We start from the raw sequence: 15,860 nt of genomic DNA on the forward strand, positions 1-15,860 counted from the left end.
GGGGTCCTTTAATACTTTTAATCTGGTCATGAAACTTCCCCGAAAGTTTCATATAGGGACAGAAGGTGGCACCAGAGGCACTGGCATAAGTAAGTGATCTGCCGTGCCAGATGGCGGGGCTGTGCGATTATGCAAATCTTTCACAAGGAAAGGCTCCACTTCCACATTTATTTCAGCATGTTCGTACAGTGAACATGCAATGCAAACCTTCGGAAAATAATTTAATGTTCAAGTTCAAGTTTTATTCAACGATGTCACTTTTACAAAGAATTGTATACAGAATTAGCACTACACAGAGAGTCCCAAAGTTAGAAACTGTCAGGGGAACTCTCATACATGAACAAAATAAAAAAACGAGATACAGATTAAGCATTGGTTACGGTGACTTTACAGACAATTTGATAAAAATAAGGAACAGTGCGAAATAACAAGAAAATTTAAAGCTGTTGAGTAACAGAAAAATTGCGAAGAAAACTTCTGTAGTGAACAAGCAATGCAAATTTCCAATACAATAAAAATAGGAGTAATATCACATGTACTATAATAGCTAAGTGAATTATTGTTACAATCACAAAAGTCAGTTGTTAGGATGAAGAAGTTGCTGCATAATATATTTCTTAACTTGGCTCTTGAATATATGCTCCGTGGGGGATGATTTTATGGTATGTGGAATAGAATTCCACAGTTTTATTCCCACAAATGTGGTACTGAACTTACCATAGTTTGTGCGCACTTTAGATAAAAGACGATTATCGAGTTCAGAGAACCTGGTAGTGTTAGTATATACACACGTTTCAATAATAAAGCCATCCATATGTGCAATATTACGAAATAACTTATAGATCACGATTGTTAACTTGAATTGAAAGAGCTGCTGAAGAGGATGAATGTTTAAACTGCAATAAAGTGACGTTGCATTGGATAGGAAATGGATGAAAGTCATGAAACAAAGCGCATGATTCTGCAGGCGTTGAAGTTGGCTGACGTGAGCGAGGTATGTGTTGCCACAGGCTGATACGCAGTAAGATAAATGGCTGTGAATGCGTGCATGATAAAGGAGGATAATGTGCAACTGAAAATATGAGCGGGTTTCGATTATGGCGCGTATTTTAAAAGAAATCTTGCGGATGAGTGACTGCGCATGGAGATTGAATTTCAGATGCTTGTTTAAAACTACGCCAAGAAACTCTGAGCTATCAGATATTGGTATTAAGTTGTTGTCAAGACACACAGATATAGATTTTGAAATTAGTGTCGGGAAGGAATGAAAACCCATAAAAACTGTTTTTAGCGGATTGACGTGCAACATGTTCTTTCGACACCAGGAAGTTATGTTACGCAGATCAATGTTAACATTTCGCTGTAGCTCGTCGAAATTATTAGCACAAGTAAAAATAGTCGTGTCGTCTGCATATAATATACAGTCGGTAGTGGTCAGAACATTAGGCAGGTCGTTAATAAATAGTAGAAACAGCAGCGGACCAAGGATCGAGCCCTGAGGAACGCCTTGATATATGTTCTTAGAAGATGAGAGTTTGCCATCAATCTGAATAACTTGGCTACGATTAGTTAGATAGCTAGAAATAAACTGAAGTGGCGGGCCAGTTATGCCGCAAGATTCAAGTTTATGTATTAGAATTTTGTGATTAATGGTGTTAAAAGCTTTTATTAAATCTAGAAATACACTTCGAACCAGCAAGCCTTGGTCGCTTGCCTTCTTGGCTTTATCGGTGAAGGTTAGAAGCGCAAGCTCAGTTGAGCAACCCTGCCAAAAGCCATACTGTTTAAGTGATAGTAGATTAAATTTTGCTAGGTAGGATGACCTCAGCAGTCATGGAGGCATTACGAAATCAGGGAGTAGACGAGCCGTATGTAAAAATAATGGAAGAGAGAATAGTCTAGAGGAACTTGAAATCCCACAAGTAACGCCGGAAGAAGTAAAGAAAGCCTTGGGAGCTATGCAAAGAGGGAAGGCAGCTGGGGAGGGTCAGGTAACAGCAGATTTGTTGAAGGATGGTGGGCAGATTGTTCTGGAAAAACTGGCCACTCTGTATATGCAATGCCTCATGACCTCGAGTGTACCGGAATCTTGTGAAGAACGCTAACTTAATCCTAATCCATAAGAAAAGGGACGCCAAAGACTTGAAAAATTATAGACCGATCCGCTTAGTGTCTGTTGCCTACAAAGTATATACTAAGGCAATCGCAAATTGAATCAGGGACTCCTTAGACTTCTGTCAACCAAAGAACCAGGCAGGATTTCGTAAAGGCTACTCAACAATAGACCATATTCACACTATCAATCAGGCACATTGAGATCGGCAACTGGTGACGATCCAAACATGGCAATGCAGCGACGGTCAATGTCACTGCAGACGCATGATGCCATGTGGGTAGTGCAGTGTCTCAGAATTTCTGCACACTACTATAACAATTGGGAATAGGGAAACTGTTATGCCCGTGGTTCTGATTGGCACAAAGGTGTGTAACCAAACTGTTAGAGAATGTGCTTATATATATGGCGATGGGGGAGGGGGGGGACGATGAATACATAAGCTATGGCAGCAGGTGCAAATATAAGAGTGGACCAATGGGTGCAAGCAAACGCCACTGTTCCGGCTCATCACATCATCACACGTAGTCACATTGTCATATATTATATTTCACCCCTTTGCCCCCCTCCTCCCCTACACCATGGATATAATAAGGGTGTTCTCTAATAGTATTAAACGAGCTGGTAGTTTACACCATGTACGTCCATATTGTGTTCCTTTATGTTCATTCTTTAGGTCATCTGTCAATGTAATACTAAGCGCAGTGCAATCATGAAGAAGCATGAGTGGTAACACACAAAGCAGGGCACCTGTAACACGTAATTGCTTGGAATTTCTAATGTCATTGTGGCACGGCCAGTTCTTGAAGGTGCTGTAGGCCTGAAAGAAGGAATCTGAATTAAGGACACCACTGTCACATACACCAATTAATGTAAATAAAAAAAAGCATATTCTGATACGTTTTCACTTCATACAGAAATGTAAATACGAGGGCAAAGCAGAAAGTCCTTGCCTTTATTTTTTTAGCCAAATGCGAAGTCAACATATCCATTGCCAGCGGTGGACCTTTCTTGGAGCGGCCCGGCCTTATCTGCCGAAGCTCCACGGCACAGCACTACTGTCAGTTGTTAAAGATGGCGGTTGTACTTCACACGTCCATGGCTTATGAGGAACAAAGTGTGATTCGTTTTCTATGGAGACGAACACCCATCGAAATCCACAGGGAAATGCAGCCCACGTACGAGGAACGGTGTCTTGCCTTGAGAAGTGTGAGGTGGTGGTGTTGCGAGTCCACAAAGGCCATGAAGGCTTGCATGACAATGACTTGAAGTCAGCCAGACAAATTCTACCACAGGGGCATCTCAAGTTTAGCACTGCAATGGGACAAATGTCTGAACAGGTGTGGGGACTATGTGGAAGAATAGTGTAAGGTACGTAGAATAGTATGTGTGTCTGTAATTACCTGTATGTACCTTATATTGGCTAATAAAAAACGGGAAGAGGCTTTCTGATTCGCTCTTGTATATGTCTTTTTTGAGAGAGTATGGGAAAGCAAAAAAATTGATCTGTACAGGCACTATGCATTACTTTGTTGTTTCTTTCTAGAGCGCAGCTCTTTGGCGCCCCTTTCATGTCGCTGTCGCCGTTGTGCCTCGCCGTAACCAGCTCCGTAGGTGGGGCCAGCGCACTGCGGTAACTGCGCATGTTCCTGGCGCTATCTCTCACGCACGGCGCAAGCCTTGCTCTCTTCGCTCCTCCTGCAATGCCACCCCTGTGTGGCGGCAATCAGTGCCGGCTCGGTGGCGGCTGATCTCGATGATGTGGTGTTGCGCAAGCCGAAATGCATAGCCACCGCCGTTCGCCACTGCGTGTACCTTCCCCCACCCCCTCTTTCGTGGCGGCGACCGTGCGAGAGCGCACGGTTCGCCCTCGGTTCGGCGTTCTTCGGTTGCCAAAGCACCGGGTCTGTATCAGCGTTTCAAGGTGCGCGCTTCCCAAGCCGAAACACAGAGCCACCTTCAGTTCACTCGCTAGTAGCGTCAGTGGCGTCAGTCAGTCGCTGCCATCTCTTCATACGCGCAATGTTCCTACGCGCCTATGCGCTGCCTCTGGCAACCTCTCGATAAGCGAGGCATTTGAACCAAGCTATGGTCCGTTAGCGGTGCGAAACGTTCTGCATGAGACGGATTGTCTCAGGCTCACAGACTGTTTATATAATAATATAATCTGTGTGCCTATATAAATTGTTTATCCTCAGCTAGTTCTTTCTGAGCCATGAGCAAGGCAGCTCGTAGAAGTCCTTCGTCTGCCGCTGCTGCTAAATGAGCTGCCCCGAGCCGAGGCCCAGCATTGTCACCGCCAGAATCCAGAGGTGCGCTATGCCAAACCAGGCATTGGTGCACAAAGTCAAGCATATATCCATCTATTTCTCCGACCATAAAGCTTCCTTCGTGACAATCAAGAACTGGGAGTAGAGTGCTTCTTGAAGGAATATGTATGAAGAATAAGAAGTCTGTAACTGCACATATGCATGTTGCTCGAATTGCCTCAATACATCATAAAGCCGAAACAGCTGAAGAGCTGCGCTCAAATTTCGCATTAGGAAGCAACATAATCATCGGCAATTCTTTTTTTCATTGTATAGTCCTACATATGCACATGCGGGTGCTGTATGTTTTTGCCGTTCTTACTATTATTGAAAAAGTCAACAGCTGTGAGGCAGCAGTTATCTCATGCCCCTCATAACTCATTGGCTTTATAACTTTGCACTGTCGTTTTCAAGCCTTGAATGAGATATTAGACAAACCTTCAATTCTCCTGACCTATTGCTGTATTAGCAAAAGTTTATTTATTTATTAATTCATTCATTCATTCATTCATTTACAGTACCCTCAAGGCCCATTGGGCGTCATAGAGGGGATCGTTAGAATGTACATAAAGAAAAACATCTGCAACAACAAAGCATTAGCACAAAAACAAAAAATTCCTAAAATATGTTGGACTTAGCACGTGACAAGTACACTCAAATAAAGCAAATGAAAAACAACAAATGCCAAACAAAATATTAGTGGAGATATTGTTACTCAACTAGTCTGAAGTATGTAGTCAGTAACGGCAGCCTTGAAAATCGTTGTCTTCTGTGCAGGTGATTGACGAGGTTCTTCTTGATCAGTGTCAATTTCAGAAATGATTAGTTGAGTCGACACATGGGGGTTAACTCATTATAGGCTGATTCTTGAACCAGCAAAAAAAGCTTTTAAGCTGCAAGTGTGTAAGCATGCTTTCTGCTTGCTTTGTAAAGAAAATATTCAAAATACCCCTTCTTTTTTTTTTGTGTGTGTGTGTGTGTGTGTGCGTGTATGATATGGTGTGCACATGTCATCTTTACTTCTGCATGAGTGATATTGCATGTGCATAAATATGTCCACCCTTTTTTTCATGATCACCGTTTATTGTCTTAAAGACACCCAATTTTTCTTATAAATGAAGTTAGCGCTTGTGTGTGTCCACTCACTTTTCCCCACCAATAGGCGGGGAAAAGTGAGTGGATAAATAGTGAGTTAGTTAACCATTGCAAGTTATTCTATTCAATGCGCCACCTCATTTTCTCAGAAAGTGCTGTCTACCAACTGAAGTAGTCGCACTACATTTCACCGATGTCCTTTCATATTTTCAACATGCACTCCAAGGCACCAGAGTGTCTCAAGCACTGTCACATGTTGTAGCAACCGACAAAGGAGTGATTATGCCAGTCAAATCAGGGCTTAGTAGAACGATTATGGTGGCTCGTTGGTATACAGCGACTTTAATGTGGTGCAAGAAAGAGACTCGACACCTTTGGTACTGCTCAGCCATTTACTGTTTACAAAGCAGTTAATAGAAAGTCTTATCGGTATACACAAGGGCATTTGTGCAATATCGGGTTACAGGACGCTGATAGTGGCATCTTGCAATGCTTCGTTTAACCACAATGCCTTATAGATATATCCTTCTGGAAAAGCATTCGATTAAAAAAGCATCGTATTCAAGAGTACGCTGCTGTGGAAAATTTACATCAGCAGTGAAGCAGAACATGTTTGGTTACTGCAATACTAACCCCGTTTGTCAGATTGAACTCTGCGCCACCAATCTGGGCAGTTATACCTCTGGCGATCCAGTAATCCAGAAAAAGCAAAATTTTTGCAGTGACACTAAAACTCTCAAATCACATGGCAAAAGGGTAACAATTGTGAGGTGATGACGATGGCACAACATGATGACTGAACACTCCGTTGACTGAAATCTAAGAGAAATGCTGAGAATGACTGCTGTGCTGAAAGTCTCATTCCAATCTTGAAATGTTGCATATCTCACTCTCAGTTCTCTGACTGTATGCCAAATCTTTAACAAGAATGATTTACAATTGGCACAAAGTGTAAATTCATGGAAACTCAAGTTTGGTTCCATGTGACACAGCATTTTTGTGCAGTAAAAGAACCAAAGACAAAATAAACTGAAGCGATAAACTTGGCTTTTACTGCTCAGTAACAAATAATGCATGCTAATGCATTGGCTACCAGGTTTAGGAGTGCAGTTTCCACTATCACTTTTAACACTGCATTTAACTCCCGCCAATGCTGACACTAGCAGCATGCTGCATAAATTTTTTTAAAACATTAACTTCAATTACTCCATACACTTGAGTTATACAAGCCGCTAGTCTGCTCGAAACTAGAACATGCTGCATATACCAGAGACCCTCAACACAAGATTAGGAGCCAAAAAGCTTCTAAGAGTGCAGAATCGTGCAGTACAATTTTTTTTATTTTGGGTATGCCTGTCTATCCAACTACATGGTCGCGACTGTACAGTCACGACCATGTTTTAGGCTAAGCCACATTCGAGACAAAGCCTAGCACACCCACAACCCAACATTCCCAAGGCGGCCCAGTGCCCGCTAGGAAACTCGCATAGATGGTGGTGCCAGGTGTCCCTCTAATACTGTAAGAGACTCTATGTATGCCACATACTGGGAGCAGACAAACACGCACGAAGCACATAAACTTATGTCACGTAAACTTATCTCTTCGAGTTGTAGTTAATATAGTGATTTTACAGAAGATGTCCCAGATTTAAACCAACTTCACCATGAAACGTGTGGAGGGAGACTTGTGTGACTGCACTACTTGCATAGGTTTAACTATGTTACACACTAAGTAGGAAGTGCAGTATAACATGGGGAACTCATTTTTTAGAACTCCTCCCTGCCTGCAGCAAGCTTTCACATTCCTGCAAGCGTGACATATTTCGACGTCATCTCCTATGAGGTGAATGAACAGCTGTCATGACTTGGATGCTGGGTCACTGGAAGAACGCAGAAGGTTGAAGCTGCCGTGCCGGCCAACACCAGAGAGGAACCGCCTTGCCCCTGCATGTGCGAAGACATTGAAAGACCAGGTTTCGATGCATATGGAAGCCAGGTCAGATAGATCAACCAAACAATCAGTACTCTTACTGACTGAGCAACAGATCACCACAGCTACCAGAAATGCCCCAGTGGAAAGCTCCAAAATTTTCAATCAATCAATCAATCAATCAATCAAGCACATCTACTTCTGTACCATTCACTCACAAAACAACTGCTTGTCAAACTAAATAGCAAAAGGTTAGCTTGCAGTCTGCTTTCAAAAAATACATGCAACCTTTGTATCTTTGAGAACACAAAGGCGATGTTGAAGCTTGGCCAGTTGGCGAAGCATTTTATGAGGAGACTTCACAAGGACCCACAAAACTCAACAGAAGATGCAAGCACACGCATAGAAAGCTTAAGTCGTGCATCACTAATGTCATGTATGATAGTATAAGCTGTGATCATCAGTACTGTAGAACCTCGTTGATATGATCTGGTTACGTACGATTTCCTGGTGCCAACGTTCGCAATCAAGAACAAATGACCCAATACAGTTACGGTTACTTTCTTCTGGTTCATACATTGCTGGAAAGCACTGTCTTTTGGCACCAACGCTTAGCAGATCGCCAAACTGTGATTGTATGAGTTTTCCGGCTGCTAGATGCCATGTAAGCAAAAAAAAGGTGCAAGGCATGTGTGATCGAGAATGGTAAGCCACCTGCCACAGCAGCTTATCCACAACACTCACCCTCCCTTGCACTAGGTTTCCACAATACTCACCCTCACATTCGTGCACTAAGTTACTAAGTTTCTTATCCCGGTACCAGAACATCTCCTCCCGAGTCGTCAAACACCACATTCACAGCTACCGCCACCAACACTATTGTGATAAGCATCTTCACTTATATCTGTTTCACAGTGCATGGGCCGTAGTGCCATTAGAAGCAAGCATTTACTAGTCCATAATCCAAACACGCTGCGGTTGCCTGTTGCATACAATGCAAAGGGAGCATCATGAATCACTCTGCCGGCATTGTATTCAGGCATCACCTACCAGCTCGATTTCGTTTATATATTTCCGGTCGCAGTCTCAAAACACTATGCAATAGCAAAATTATAATGTGCATCTTGGGTCAATTAGGCCCTACCAGCTCGATGCATGTCCGCGTCTAGTGCCACAACGATTCGCACTGAGTGGGCACATCAAAACTTCGTGCCAAAATGCCCCACTCAAAGAAGCTGCTGACCCAGGCCAAATTCGAGGAGCTCAAATGTAAGCTTGCCAAAGCCACACACATTTCAGGGCCACTCCAGCCCCACCAGCTTGGCTTATGTCGACATCTCGTGCTGCAATGATCCGCACAACGCTTCACATTACGTAATTGGCAACTACAGTTGAGTCTGTCAATGTTTTAGTGACTTCTGACCATATGCTTTCTCAGTAAGTTTTTTCTCAAGCTTTTCTTTCTAAAACATAGGTTCTACTGTACACATCTTTCATAATCTCATAGCAAAGCTTTCATTGCCTCTTCCCCCACTTTGCCAGTGCTGGCTGCTGTCTTGCCGACCATACCACAGCTTGGGCTTCTAGGCACGTGCCCGTAGCGCCCGCCCGCATGAGAAAAAAATAAAGACGGTGCCTGGCTGTGGCACATGAAGCCACGGCTCACAGTTCTATTCTGGCGCCGATTCAGGACAGCTGTCTCTTTCCTTCACTCCAGAGGCATAAGCCTACTAGTGGTGACCTAGGACGAACAGAACGACTGATCCGCCCAAACCCTCCATGGAACAGGACTCGCGTCCCCGGGACGTCTCATCGCTGCAGCTTCACCTCCCACCCTTCTGGCTCCAGAACCCACAAGTTTCGTGACACCAGATCGAGGCGCAATTCTGCCTCTGCCGCAACACCTCAGAAACGACTCCCTACTACCACGTTGCCTAAGTCCTCCCTCCCGATATTGCCAGCAAGCTCTCGGACATTCTCCCTGCTCCCATGGGTGCTACACCATATCAGCACCTTAACACCAAGGTGTTGGAGGGATTCATGCTATTAGGAACGCACCAGCCCTCCAGCAGCTTCTTACCAAGGAGGACTGTGGTGACCGGCGCCGGATACGACAGCTTCTCGGCGAGTGCGACATCCTCACCCACTCAGCATTGCTTTGGGAGCTTTTCCTCCGCCTCGTCCTTGCAGCGGCCGTCGACGTCACCCTCAACGGCCTGGCTGTGCTCGCCAATCAGGTTCATGAGGCGACGTTCCCATCTGTCACTGCTGTGCCTACAGACCCGGCGATTTCATGCCTTGAGGGGCGCATCAATGAGCTTGCCACCTCAATTGCCCCCGCCACTAGGGACCCGTTAACCTCGTCTCGGTCATCGCGCTCTTTGGCGCACACGTCAAGCTCGGAGTCCCAGTCGTCCGACTCTTTGCTAGTACCACCGGCGTGTCCGACACCAAGCCACGAAGAGCACACCTCTCTGTTCGAGGCCAGGAAATGCCCGCCTGGATCACTGACGGTGGCGTGTCATCTCATTCGTCATCCCGGATGCCTTTTTATGGTAACCGACAAGTTCCCTGGCACCCGGTTATTTATAGACACGGACGCAGAAATCAGCGTGGTTCCCCCAACTAAGGCTGATCATTCCAGGTCACCAGGGCAGTCGCTTTGTGCTGCCAACGTCTCGTCTATAGCGATGTACAGACTTCGATTTCTCACCCTTGACTTTGGCCTTCGCTGCACTTTTCGATGGGCCTTCGTCATAGCAGATGTGGTTCGCTCGATCATCACCTCGGACTTGTTCTCATACTTCAACTTGGACATCAGCGTGCAGCGCCGCTGCCTCACAGACAGTCTGACTTGTCTCTTCATCTCTGGAGTGCTGTCTGACCTTGCTCCCATGGGCATCCGCAAGCTGATACTTTACTTATATACTGCTGATACTGATACTAATAAGGTGGACCAAATACCGTATTTACTCACATAATGATCGCACTTTTTTGTAAAAAGAAATTATGCAAATTCAGGGGTGCGAACGCTGCGCGGAAAAAATTTCCCACGAAAAGAAACATTTTCTTTTTTCATCCCACATTTGCTACGGGATGACAAGCAGGCAGCTGCCGCTGTAAGTGTGGGACACTACAACAAAAATGGCGGCCGGCGGAGCAAGCCGAATGCGATTATTTTTCTTCCCGTGAGTACATTGAGCGCATTGAAACAATTTCTTCCGTACCAGTAATGAATAATATTGTTAATATCGGGAAGTTTGCAACAACAACGTAGCCATGTCCACTTTGAGGGGACAGAACCAGAGATGGGCGTGCTTAGCTGCCAGCTGCTTAGCATGCAGAGGTAACTGTGGCATTTGTCTTCACTGCTAACCTAATACGGCATGCTTCCGCTAAGGGTGAGCGAATATCTTAGCTGCGTTACAAGCGTCGGCGTATGAATAGGGTACACTTCTAACATATCAGTGTAAACGTGGTCACTATCATTGCCGCTCGCGATTTGTTGCATGCCCACGAATGCAGACGAAAAGAATCGAAAGGCGGCCTTTATGCTGTTGTTGTTCACCAAAACCATTATGAAGCCTACAAATAATAAAGCCGAAGCAAATTTGGTTGTAGCTTTTTTTCCATGGAAGTGCAGAAAGTGATGAAAGGAATGAAATGGGGCATCTGCTTAAGAATGTTGGGTGCGTGCATACTGCTTGGTATGTTTTCAAGAGTCGTTCGCATAGCATTCGACAGATGGTAAGCGCGATCATTAGCTGGACTTGGCACACGACATATTGCTGTGACAAGTTTGAGTGTGATCATTACATGGAAAAAAAAAATCGAATTTTGACGACAAAATTCAGGAGTGCGATCATTACACAAGTGCGATCATTATGCGAGTAAATACGGTAGTCCTAAAGCATGCACTCAGTGTGGGAAAGATGAAGGCCGTGCATGCAAGTATATGCAAGATTTAATAGTATTAAACTCTCGTTAATTCGGATACATCTGGCCGTCTTGCACGCTGGAGTCTTCGCTTGCAAGAATATGATATGACGATAGTGTTCAAGTCCGGGCGTAAACACACCGACGCCAACTGTCTGTCACGTGCTCCACTTCAACCGTCGCCATGCGACTTTGATGAAGAGGACGCATTTCTGTCCATTATCTCAGTATCAGACATCAGCAAGCAACAGCGCGATGATTCAAAACTCCGGCCTCTCATCGACTACCTTGAGAACCGTCTATCAGAGCCGCCTCGTATGTTCATCCGCAAGTTATCCTTGCGTTTTCTCCGCGATGGCGTTCTCTACAAATTGGGTTTTCACTCGACTGCAACCGCCTGCCTCCTTGTAGTGCCTTCTTCACTACGTAACGACATCCTGCGGGCCTCTCACGACGAGCCATCTTCGGGCCACTTGGGATTCGCACGGACGTTTTCACGCATACGCCAAAAGTACTTCTGGCCTAACCTTCGCCGTGAAGTAAAGCAATACGTGAAGACATGCCGCGACTGCCAGAGACGCAAGACACCACCCGTGCGTCCCGCTGGACTTCTTCATCCCGTGGATCCTCCGCGGATCCCTTTTCAGCAGGTTGGCATAGATTTGCTTGGACCATTCCCCACGTCGAGGGCTGGTAACCGTTGGATTGCTGTTGCCACAGACTACCTTACACGTTACATTAAACCCGAGCTCTCCCACGAGGCACTGCTAATAATATTGCGACCTTCTTTGTACATGGCATCGTACTCCGCCACGGTGCTCCAAGAGTGGTTATAACCGACCAGGGCATAGCATTTACAGTGGAGCTCACAGAAGATATCATGCTTCTCAGTGGTACCGTTCACCGCAAAGCCACTGCTTACCATCCCCAGACAAATGGGCTCACAGAAAGGCTAAACAAAACGATCGCTGGTATGATTTCCATGTATGTTGACGTCAACCACAAAAACTGGGATGACGTTCTCCCATATGTTACGTTTGCATATAATACTGCCGTTCAAGAAACTACCGGCTTCACCCCTTTTCGCTTGGTGCACGGCCAGGAAGCTGTCACAACGTTGGACGCAATGCTCTTACCCACCTACTGTTCTAATGTTGTCACTGATGCTGCCGAATTCGCTCGATGCGTCGAAGAGGCGCACCAGCTCGCACGAATGCGTATCCGCTACCAACAACACAACGACGCCGACCGATACAATCTTCGTCACCGTGACGTCACTTATAAACCCGGTGACAAAGTATGGGTGTGGACACCGATCTGCCAATGTGGTCGGTCGGAGAAACTTTTGCGCCACTACTTCGGACCTTATAGGGTCGTTCAACGACTCGGCGACGTCACATACGAAGTGATTTCTGAAGGAGAAGGCACCGCTCGCCGTCCCCGACGCCCACGCCTGTCCAATGTCATTCATGTCTCTAGATTGAAGTTATACCACTCCCGCTGAACGCAAAGTTCCACACCTCTCTCACCATCTACGTCTCTCTTAACAGTATCCCCGTGGCAATCTCCAGTGCATCAATGTTCCGCATCGAGACGATGCTTCTAGGGAGGGGCGTAATGCCACGACCTCGACACAGCTGACAGCCACTTGGTGCGATTCAGTGCCACATGCTAGGCATGTTGGGTGGCTCCCAGAAGAAGAGAACGACGAAGGTACCAGGACAGCGATATATAAACAGATCTATAGCGTCGACCGAAGTCTTTTGTGGTTTTCTCTGTGACAATATATATATATATATATTGTGAGGATTATTCATACGCTTCATATTCTCACCAGTACATACTCATCATCACTGTTTTGGGGCCTGGTGGTGGGGCTCTCTCGAGAGAGAATAAAGAAGAGACTGGCTGCCTAAACCTTGTCTCACAAGTGGTGGAGTGTGCTGTCCGGTTCCTTCGCCCTCTCGCTCCCGGTCTCTCTCCAGCTTCACCTACGCTACATCCCTGGTGCTCCGCTCGGGTCGCCGCCTCTACCAACTGCACTTAACCATGTCGCAAGACCAGCAGACCAGTACCACGACATCCACCTTGCCTACTCCTGCGGGAACCCCTTCTTGGACAGTCACCACCCCTCAGAAGGATCCACCGGTATTTGCTGGGCTTCCAGGTGACGACGTTGAAGACTGGTTGGAGCTATACGAGCGCGTGAGTGACTTTAACCACTGGAACGAATCAGCAAAACTTGCTCACGTTGCCTTCTACCTAACCGGAGTTGCAAAAACTTGGTTTTACAATCATGAGCTCGATTTGGTCAACTGGAGCATCTTTAAACACCATCTACGCCAGATTTTCGCGAACTCGTCTGTCCGCTCTGATATCGCTAAGAAGAAGCTTGCAGAGCGTGTTCAGCACTCAGGCGAGTCCTACACTTTGTACATAGAGGACGTCCTCGCCCTCTGCCGCCGCGTGAACACCTCGATGGCAGAGAGCGACCGTGTACGCCACCTGCTCAAGGGTATTGGGACTGCGGCATTCAATGCTCTTGTAGTGCTGAATCCCACTACCGTCGCCGACATCATCAGTACGTGTCAGCGTCTCGATGAGCTTCATATGCTCCGCTTACACCCTGACACTTCTGATTTCAAGGCGTCCAATGACAGCGAGCTACGTGCCTTGATTCGCTCCATCATCCGTGAGGAACTGCACGCCCAAGCTTCGTCAAACCCTCCTGAGGTCCATCTGACACCTCCTGGTGGCGGCCTACGCCATATCGTGAGGGAAGAGATAGCTGCCGTGACCTGCCCGCAAATCACGAGCCCGCACCCTATCCATACGCCAACGTACGCTCAGGTTGCCTCTATAGTGCCACCCTCCCAGCAGCCACCACAACAGGCACCTGCACCGCACATGTCCCTGAATCCTATCACTGCAAGACCATCGCCTGTTCCGTCTTATAACGCATGGAGCCCACCTCGACCGGTTTGTTACTACTGCGGCATCCGTGGCCACATTTCCAGGTTTTGCCGACGCCGTGAGCAAGATGAAAGACGTGGCTATGACGGCTTTGAAAGGGATCAGTTTTCTGGCCCTGTACCACGACGTCGGCGTTCTGACTATGATTATTATCCACGACGTTCCCCATCTCCACAAGACTTCAACACTGCCGGTTCATTGCGTTTCCCACGTCGTCGCTCTCCATCACCGATGCGGCGCTCTTCTTCCCCTCTACGACCGGCTACTTCGTCCTCCGATCACCGCCCGGAAAACTAAGTGGTGCAGCTTCAGGAGGGAAAGCTGCATCTTTTGGACAACGTGCAACTCCTCCGGAGCGCCCGTCAAATGTACTTTTGGTGTGTGTTGAAGGAGTCCGAATCAAAGCCTTGGTTGACACAGGTGCATCGCTTTCCGTTATTAATGCTGACTTGTGTTCTCGATTGCGAAAAGTGACGACACCGTATAATGGCCCTCCCCTTCGTTGTGCTAATGCAGTTCTTGTTCAGCCCTCCGGTGTTTGCACTGCGCGCGTTTTCATTGATGGCATCCTCCACCACATTCGGTTCATCGTGCTGTCTTTGTGCACTTACGCGATGATTTTGGGATGGGACTTCCTGTCCTCTGCCTCAGCTTTCATCTCTTGCCGTCAGCGAACTATTCATATGACGGACACTGAATCTTCGTCCGCTGTCAATGCTCATAGCCTGCGTTTTGTCACGTCTACCGACTGTTTCATTCCCGCGGGCAATGAGCATATTCCGACACTGACTTCCGACACTATTATTAATGGTGATGTGTTCCTTGCACCGAGCGGTTACTGCATTTCTGGTGGGCTTAGCCTTACTCCTAGCCTAGTACGGTTTCAAGATGGTAGAGCATTAGTCGCTGTTCATAACCCTACTTCTTCGCCAGCTGTGCTCTCCCAGGGCTCTACTGTGACATGCTTTACTGACACCAAAACTCTTTCGCTGGTACCGCTTCATACCGAATCATCACCTTTGTCTACCACAACTGATTATCACACTGCTGCCGCTGCTTTAACGGCTGCGATAAATCCTGATTTGACCACTGCGCAGAAAGAAGACCTTCTGACACTCCTGCACAAACACAGAGCCTTATTTGACGTCCACTCCAAGCTTCTGGGGCGCAGTTCCGTCGCAGTACATCGCATCGAAACCGAAGGCAGTTCGGTTGTATGCCGCCGCCCGTATTGCGTGTCTTCCGCAGAACGGAAAATCATTGCGGATAACGTTGATGACATGCTCAAAAGAGACATCATTCGACCATCGTCCAGTTCTTGGTCATCTCCTGTCGTGCTGGTTCGCAAGAAAGACGGCTTTGTACGATTCTGCGTCGATTATCGAGCCCTTAATAAGATCACGCGCAAAGACGTATATCCGAGGCCAAGAATTGATGATGCCATTGTCTCCTTCCAGGATACAGAATATTTCTCTAGTCTAGACCTCCGATCCGGATACTGGCA

At 46.6% G+C, this 15,860-nt stretch overlaps 1 protein-coding gene across 2 annotated transcripts in view; it reads right to left on the reverse strand.

Moving 5' to 3' along the window:
• Positions 1 to 147: 147 nt before the first annotated feature.
• Positions 148 to 15,860, reverse strand: part of LOC126523684 (probable enoyl-CoA hydratase) — a 92,692-nt gene continuing 76,979 nt past the window's right edge. For both annotated transcript variants that reach the window (XM_055066841.2, XM_050172286.3), the window contains one exon: positions 148 to 7,461. In XM_055066841.2, coding sequence (XP_054922816.2) covers positions 7,376 to 7,461 — 86 coding nt within the window. In that variant the 3' untranslated portion in view covers positions 148 to 7,375. The remainder of the gene's footprint in view (positions 7,462 to 15,860) is intronic.

This window comes from Dermacentor andersoni, chromosome 6, assembly GCF_023375885.2.
Source record: "Dermacentor andersoni chromosome 6, qqDerAnde1_hic_scaffold, whole genome shotgun sequence".
Classification (NCBI taxonomy): Eukaryota; Metazoa; Arthropoda; class Arachnida; order Ixodida; family Ixodidae; genus Dermacentor; species Dermacentor andersoni.